Source organism: Osmia bicornis, chromosome 8 (assembly GCF_907164935.1).
Source record: "Osmia bicornis bicornis chromosome 8, iOsmBic2.1, whole genome shotgun sequence".
Classification (NCBI taxonomy): domain Eukaryota; kingdom Metazoa; phylum Arthropoda; class Insecta; order Hymenoptera; family Megachilidae; genus Osmia; species Osmia bicornis.
The window spans coordinates 11,136,291-11,143,389 of record NC_060223.1 but is presented as its reverse complement, the minus strand read 5'-3'; the positions used below and the strand labels follow the sequence as shown (position 1 = coordinate 11,143,389).

Below are 7,099 nucleotides of genomic sequence, written 5' to 3'. Positions count from 1 at the left end.
CAACTTTTTTAAATCGGAATGCCATCGATATTCTAAATTCATCGAAATATAAGTGTTTCTTTTGGGTTCCTAGCATGTTACGATAATTTTCTACCATGTAACGGTTACGGTGTCGAAGAGGGTATTTTAAATTTCAGACATGCTGCTATCCTTACTGCTATCCACTATCCCCTGTTACTACCCTTTCCCTCTGTGCTCCTGCTATGTAACCCAACCTTTCTTGCGGTAGCCTCCTTCTAAACAATTTCTTTCAATCTTCTCCGCACTATACTCCTATCCGACCAAACAAACGATGTTACTATGTATATATGTACATTTTTCATATCGGTTGGAGGGAAGAGTCAATATGGCGTCGTACTGACCTGTCAAAGTACGCCAAGTACATAAATACATTTTTTTATGTGTTCGTATCTTGTAAACTATTGATTTCCTACACTTTTAACTTACATTGCAGACTTTTCAGGTCAAAAACTACAAGATTTCATCATTTTTAACCACAAATTTTTGGGCCCCTAAGACAAAGTTTAACCAGTTTGCGTTTAATCAAACAATCTTCGTGAATTATCTGTTGCCTTTCTTCGTGCCGTACAAAGTATAGCGCTTGCATCGTGCATCAAATGTACATACATAGTGCTTTATGAAACGTATTGTGTATCATATATATAATGGCATAGTAGTAATTGTGTACGTTATTTAAATGCGCGTACAGAGTACGTGGAACTTTCAACCAAATTAATAATAGTTCTCCTTAACAAATAACTGTCTTGCTTCTCGAAAAAGCATCTTTAAATTTAGCACTTGATACATTTTTCGACATTATGCGCACCAGCTGATTTTGACAGCCGCATCACATCCGATATCTTTACGTGTTTCACTACAAGACTTTCGTAACTGTTTTATTCACTTTGTGAGCAACTAGCGATAAAAATACCTTATCCTAAGGTAATTACTTACAAATAACATTTCATTATTTTAATTCTTGTAGGTTATCTGTCTTGTATTAATTTCAATTAACATCTCGATGCAACGATATTTCCAACTTAATCAAGAGTAAAGAAATATATAATTCTATTGCTATTGTGATACGGAGTTAAATGTATAATGTTATTTTTTTTTTTATTACAGACGATTAACGAATGGTGATCGAGATAAGAATTACGGTGAAAAAATAAACGATAATAGATTGCTTAATAGTATAAATATTATTGTGGGGAATAGTAAAATGTCTATGCAGAGTCATTCAAAAATTTTAACACAATTGAAGGATTATTTGAATAAATCTGGTTATAATAAAAATTTACAAATAATTCTATTCAAGAATTGGCTTGATTTCTTGCAAAAAGTGACATATTCACAAATTAATGCTTTGAAAAGATTCTCGCCAACTGAACTGTGGAAGATTACGCACGACGATAAAGCGTTAAGCTCTGACCAGTCCGATAATAACAAAACGTCTACTGAGAAGATTACATTACAGTCTGGAAAAGGTGAAACATTATCGGCCGATTATATTAAACATGAGAAAGTATGTTGTGTGTTTCCAGTAGTATGTGAAAAGTATGTATAACATGTAAAAATGTGATTTTTTATTGATTTTTTTCATGGTTGTTATAGGAAATTTGCAAGGAAACAATGATTAATGGTAACGTGCCAACTGACACGAAAACTCATGCTTTCTTTCAAGCTTTTGATATGTTCATATTTAAACTAACTGTTAAAAGTAAAGCAACTAAGTTGATTGTTCAACCAAAGTGGAAGATAAATGTTCAGAAAAATATACCAATGCATAGTATTGCATCTAGAACGCGTCATATTTTAAACAGTATTGTAAGTGCTGAGTCCAATGCTTCACGCTGGAGAAGAATTGAAGACTTTTTATTACACATTGATCAATATCCTGAAGCAAGGCATTACGCTATAAAAGAAGGTGCAATTCAACTGTTGTTAAACATTCGCCATCGAACTAAAGATGAAGAAATAATGGGTATGACGCGATATTAAATCATTATCCTATTGAATTGAATCTTGTTAATTCAAAGATACAAATTTTACAGCATCTGTTCGAGAAGCATTAGCAGTATTAGGTTATACCGATCCACTGCCTGGTAAAGGTATTAGAATTCTTTCTATTGATGGAGGCGGTATGCGTGGTGTATTAGTCATAGAAATGTTGAAGAAACTTGAGGAGTTAACAGGCAAGAAAACGTACGAGATGTTTGATTATATATGTGGTGTGAGTACAGGAGCAATTCTTGCAGTTATTTTAGGTACATACAGATTTCTTAGTAGTTTATAATTATATTATTGGCTAAGATATGCCTGTTTGCCATTAGTATTTTTTTTTTTTTTTTCCATTTCAATACCTAACAATGCGTATTCGTTTAACGCAAAATTTTTTATATTTTATATTACAATGTAATTGTCTTAATAATTTCATATTTTATGTCTATATGTTTATCTCTAAACGATGAAATTTTGTTTAGGACATAAACGAAAATCATTAAACGAAATATCGGAATTATACAAGGAATTAAGCGCTAAAGTATTCACTCAAAGTGCTATAAAAGGTACAAGTAATTTAGTATGGAGCCATGGATATTATGATACTGCACTGTGGGAGAAAATATTGCAAGAACATTTGGGAGATAAAACCCTTATAAAAACTGTACGTGATCCAACTGTTCCAAAGGTATATATGTACATACATATCAGGTTTGGGTTAGCGCACAAGTTTTACGTATTTTCTTACAAATATCGAAGATAAAAAATTTGTTAAATTATACATGACAAGCATTCTTTAGTTTTCAGCTATATCAGCTATAGTAAATCATGCGCGTGTAATGGGTTATGTATTCAGAAATTATACTTTGCCATATAGAGTGGAAAGTCAATACATAGGATCTCACAAACACAAATTGTGGGAAGCTGTAAGAGCGTCTGCGGCAGCGCCTAGTTATTTCGAAGAGTTTAAACACGGTGAATACCTTCATCAAGATGGAGGTAAAAATGATCGTTTTCGTAAAATAAAAATAATAAGAAAACAAAGCAGATACTTTATACGAGTGATAAACGTATTGAAATATTTCATTTCCAATTACACAGGTATACTCGTAAATAATCCATGCGCTGTTGCTTTACACGAAGCCAAACAATTATGGCCAAATAATCCAATTCAGTGTGTTGTTTCATTTGGAACTGGACGAACGCCAAACCGAATTTATGAAAACAATAATGACTCTATGGATGTTGTGATTTCAAGTTGGAAAGATAAATTTTATAAAATTTTAGATAGCGCAACTGATACGGAAGGTAACGTTTTACAATATACATATTGTAACGAAACAAAAAAAATAAAAATCATCCGAATGGATTGAATTAATTCTAACTTTTATAATACCAACAATTATTTTATTATGCAGCTGTACACACGATGCTTAACGATTTGTTACCGGAACACGTTTATTTTCGGTTTAATCCGTACTTGACCGAAATGTTGTCAATGGTAGAAATACGTCCTGAAAAAATTAGTCAGTTAGAACAAGATGCAAAGATGTACGTACGCAGAAATGAAGAAAAATTTCAGAAAGCTGCTAAGGTATTATCAGAAAAAAGACAAATTCAACAAAAAATTCTAGATTGGATTATATTACACAAACAAATCTATGGTTTATAAATCATAGTATTTCGTAGGTAACTACGCATTTCGTAACTTAATGATATAATATGTATATTAAAAAATTATGTAAATATTAAACGTAAATGTGAAGCATTGATGTGTCCACAGGAAAGTACACGTACTATTAAGATTCATTCATCTGCAGATGCAGAACTTAATTTAAAATACATACTATCTTCCTTTTGCGCCATGTTTTCGAATGAAAACGTTAAAAAAAAGTATTATGTAATTATTTCGTGTACCTGTAGTTTTAATTTTTGTGGATTATGGTTGTTGAAAGGACAATTTATAAGATGCATTCAGTCCATCAGGTTTATGTTAACATCGGCATTTTCATTAAATCCTACCAAAGAGACCGGATCGAATCGAACAGGCCGTTTATCACAAACGGTTATTGTGAAATTTAAATAATTGGCAAATACTGTACATATATATATATATATATATATTTTATGACGATTTTCTTTGTTACCATGTCAACGCGCAGTTATGCGCTTTTATGTTTTTTCGGCGTGAATAGAATTTCCAGGTGTAATTGCATAAAAGTGTGATTATTATCTTAAACTTGTGTAATACACAAATATCTATATATAATACAAATGATTATTATTTACTTTTTCGTTTTATTGGATTGTAACGCAAGTTTTCAGTGAGATCGCGTTTGACTTACTGACGTAATCTGTGTCCAAATTTGGCACCGAACAAATAGTTGCAAAAATAACATAAATGCGAATGATTGAAAATTTTTCGTTGCGAAATGGCGAGACCTTTCTTCCCGACTAACGTAACATCGGTCGGCCCCGCTGGACATTGTTCGGTATATTCGGCTATCAGCCGATACCTATGAAATATTAAACGAGCATATGGCGCTGCAGTCTACATCCGTTTCTTCTTTCATTTTTCATGTCTTCTTTCTTCGATTGTCGTGAGTAGTTGACGTAAGTAAAGGTATGTTGCAAAGTATCAATGTAATCTTTAAATAATCAATGGTATAGCGTTTCGGAATTGTTCTCGAATATTAAACAAGTTTATTCTGTCTTAGCTTCTCGTATTCTTTCTTCTCTTTACCGTGTTTAATAAGTTTTTGAAGCAAATCAATTCTGTAACAAAACACTTAACCCCAAATATTATTATTTTTATGTTCAATTTGAATACATCATTTTGGAACTGATAATACTTATTGTTCTTTTAGGCCGATTAATACGAGAAAATGGCAAAGTCTAAAAATCACACTAATCATAATCAGAGTAAGTATAAAATGTTTTATACCAAGTTTTGTGTATTAAAATTTGAAGTATACAATTTAAAACTTAATTGTAATAATGTATTAAGATATGCTCTTTTTGGTTTACAGATCGCAAAGCTCATCGTAATGGTATCAAGAAACCTAAACGTTACAGACATGAATCCACACTAGGCGTATGTCTCTAATTTTTTCAATTAAATTCTTATAATTTCGTTGCTATAACTGTAGTTTGGAATTATAATAGAATAATATTATTATATGTTTAGCATACATATGTATGTACATTATTATATGTTCTGATATTTTTTAGATGGACTTGAAATTTCTAAGGAATCAACGTTTTGCAAAGAAACATAATTTGAAACCGAAAGAGCAAATGAAAAGAGCAGAGAAACGTAAGGCCTTGCGAGAGGCCAAACGTGAGGGTACAAAATAAATCTTTTTGTATGTAAACAAATTTGTTATAATAAAAGTTAAAAAACAAGCTTGTTCCGTGCTGATTTAACGATATTTTCTTAAACGTTATTATTTTGCTTGACGCTGTTATATTTTAAAGTCTGAATATTTAAAGATCGTAAAGTAAGAAATCGTTTTATAGTGGTGAGCTAAAATGAAATAAAACCCAGTCGCAATTAGAGAAAAATATTATTTTGTATTGAAACGCGTATCTAAATGATTTAATTAAAAAAACGTATACATGCATTAATTTAGCTGGTCTCAAATCGTACGTAGATACGTCTATACACGATATTTAAATGTCCTACGTAGGTATTATATAAATACATACTTAAATATGTATGTATGTATGTATAATATATGTACATACAGTATTGTAGTATGAAATGGCGGCTGGTCATGTTACCGAAGATTATACTACAAAAAGCGTTGAAAATATATTGAAACCACGAACGATTTTACTATTTAGTGGAAAACGAAAATGTGGCAAAGATTATATTGCAAACGCTGTACAGGAAAGGTAATAAACCCGTAACGATAGTACAGGTAATGTAGTTATTTGCGGTGATTGTGATAATGACGATTATAATGAAACTTTAATCTATTATGATTATCGATATATCTTTTCTTTATTGTCAGAATTGGTCCTGATGATAGCGTTGTTATAAAATTATCGGGACCAATTAAATTGCACTGGGCTAAATCGTTAGGTCTTGATCTTGATCGACTTATGGGTGATGGAAAATATAAAGAAAATTATCGTTTTAAAATGGCAAAGTGGGGAGAAAGTATCAGAAATCAAGATTATGGCTACTTTTGTCGCGCAGCTGTAAACATGTATAATGGTAGATAATTGTTTTTAATACAAGAAATAATATTGTATCTCTCTTTTACATAAACTTCTTTTATAGCTTATAGTAAGTCAATATGGATAATAAGTGATGTACGCAGAAAAACTGATATACAATGGTTTCTAGAGAATTTTAAAGAAGTCTGCAAAACAATTTGTATCACTTCAGATGAAGCAGTTAGGGAGAAACGGGGATGGATTTTTACTCCAGGTATACTAACAAGACAAAATGTTACACGAACTGACATTGTGTTCTTCAAATTCTTATAGTACATGCCTGTCAATACATGTTATACAGGTATCGATGATTCAGAAACTGAGTGCAACTTGGATGACGTAGACACGTGGGATTTAAAAGTAACAAATAACGATGACGACATTGAATCTATATTACAAAACATATTACAACTCATTAGGTAGTAAAGTATAATACATTGTACATATAAAATAAGGGTGACTGTTGCATTACATACATAATGTATTCCTATTTGTATGAAACATTTTTTATTTTATTAAGTACCCGCAAAAATTAAAGATATAGAACTTGTAATTGAGTTGAATAAATTGTAGGCATACAAATGAGCAATCAGACCATTGCACACAACCATATCATAAAACACGGTAGTAATACATACATATATGCCAACATAGATATAAATGTGCCAAAATGCATGTGAATTACATCGTAAAAGACGTGCATTCGCATCTCAAAACACATGAATTTCTACACGATAAAACTTCTACGGATCTAATAAATCCGTAAGTATGTATAAATATCCTAAAACACAAAGCAGTGACTACGACCTATCCATACTTCTGGCGAGATACGATAAAAAAACAAGCACGACTGTTATACCGACTGTGTACTGCA

General features: G+C 31.5%; 3 protein-coding genes across 7 annotated transcripts; all 3 read left to right on the top strand.

The window, feature by feature from the left end:
- The first annotated feature begins 235 nt into the window (after nucleotides 1-235).
- On the top strand, nucleotides 236-4,289 carry LOC114876420 (calcium-independent phospholipase A2-gamma-like). 4 transcript variants are annotated; one of them, XM_029187881.2, is made up of 8 exons: nucleotides 236-370; nucleotides 1,126-1,525; nucleotides 1,615-1,984; nucleotides 2,055-2,267; nucleotides 2,484-2,689; nucleotides 2,802-3,000; nucleotides 3,103-3,309; nucleotides 3,420-4,289. In XM_029187881.2, exons 1-8 carry the CDS (start codon nucleotides 309-311, stop codon nucleotides 3,671-3,673), a joined length of 1,911 nt encoding a protein of 636 aa, XP_029043714.2. In that variant the 5' UTR covers nucleotides 236-308; the 3' UTR covers nucleotides 3,674-4,289. The 4 variants fall into 4 exon arrangements, with proteins under 4 accessions (XP_029043714.2, XP_029043713.2, XP_029043716.2 ...); XM_029187880.2 differs by having other exon boundaries at nucleotides 236-403; XM_029187883.2 differs by lacking the exon at nucleotides 236-370 and adding an exon at nucleotides 624-942.
- Nucleotides 4,290-4,521: 232 nt separating this feature from the next.
- On the top strand, nucleotides 4,522-5,406 carry LOC114876423 (60S ribosomal protein L29-1). 2 transcript variants are annotated; one of them, XM_029187888.2, is made up of 4 exons: nucleotides 4,522-4,614; nucleotides 4,869-4,923; nucleotides 5,031-5,095; nucleotides 5,233-5,406. In XM_029187888.2, exons 2-4 carry the CDS (start codon nucleotides 4,887-4,889, stop codon nucleotides 5,356-5,358), a joined length of 228 nt encoding a protein of 75 aa, XP_029043721.1. In that variant the 5' UTR covers nucleotides 4,522-4,614; nucleotides 4,869-4,886; the 3' UTR covers nucleotides 5,359-5,406. The 2 variants fall into 2 exon arrangements, with proteins under 2 accessions (XP_029043721.1, XP_029043720.1); XM_029187887.2 differs by having other exon boundaries at nucleotides 4,587-4,624.
- Nucleotides 5,407-5,732: 326 nt separating this feature from the next.
- LOC114876422 (phosphomevalonate kinase) lies at nucleotides 5,733-6,810 on the top strand. Its single transcript, XM_046286703.1, has 4 exons — nucleotides 5,733-5,898; nucleotides 6,018-6,223; nucleotides 6,290-6,439; nucleotides 6,527-6,810. The coding sequence occupies exons 1-4, from the start codon at nucleotides 5,765-5,767 to the stop codon at nucleotides 6,646-6,648; spliced, it is 612 nt and encodes a 203-aa protein (XP_046142659.1). The 5' UTR covers nucleotides 5,733-5,764; the 3' UTR covers nucleotides 6,649-6,810.
- The last annotated feature ends 289 nt before the right edge of the window (nucleotides 6,811-7,099 follow it).

Bases quoted from the DNA above. Each gene is read 5' to 3' on its own strand.
- LOC114876423 (XM_029187888.2), top strand. From the start codon at position 4,887: ATGGCAAAGTCTAAAAATCACACTAATCATAATCAGA. The intron at 4,924-5,030 runs GTAAGTATAAAA...TTTGGTTTACAG, and splicing joins TCACACTAATCATAATCAGA to ATCGCAAAGCTCATCGTAAT. The intron at 5,096-5,232 runs GTATGTCTCTAA...GATATTTTTTAG, and splicing joins GACATGAATCCACACTAGGC to ATGGACTTGAAATTTCTAAG.
- LOC114876420 (XM_029187880.2), top strand. From the start codon at position 309: ATGTACATTTTTCATATCGGTTGGAGGGAAGAGTCAATATGGCGTCGT. The intron at 1,526-1,614 runs GTATGTTGTGTG...TGGTTGTTATAG, and splicing joins ATTATATTAAACATGAGAAA to GAAATTTGCAAGGAAACAAT. The intron at 1,985-2,054 runs GTATGACGCGAT...CAAATTTTACAG, and splicing joins TAAAGATGAAGAAATAATGG to CATCTGTTCGAGAAGCATTA.
- LOC114876422 (XM_046286703.1), top strand. From the start codon at position 5,765: ATGGCGGCTGGTCATGTTACCGAAGATTATACTACAAAAAGCGTTGAA. The intron at 6,224-6,289 runs GTAGATAATTGT...CTTCTTTTATAG, and splicing joins AGCTGTAAACATGTATAATG to CTTATAGTAAGTCAATATGG. The intron at 6,440-6,526 runs GTATACTAACAA...CATGTTATACAG, and splicing joins GGGATGGATTTTTACTCCAG to GTATCGATGATTCAGAAACT.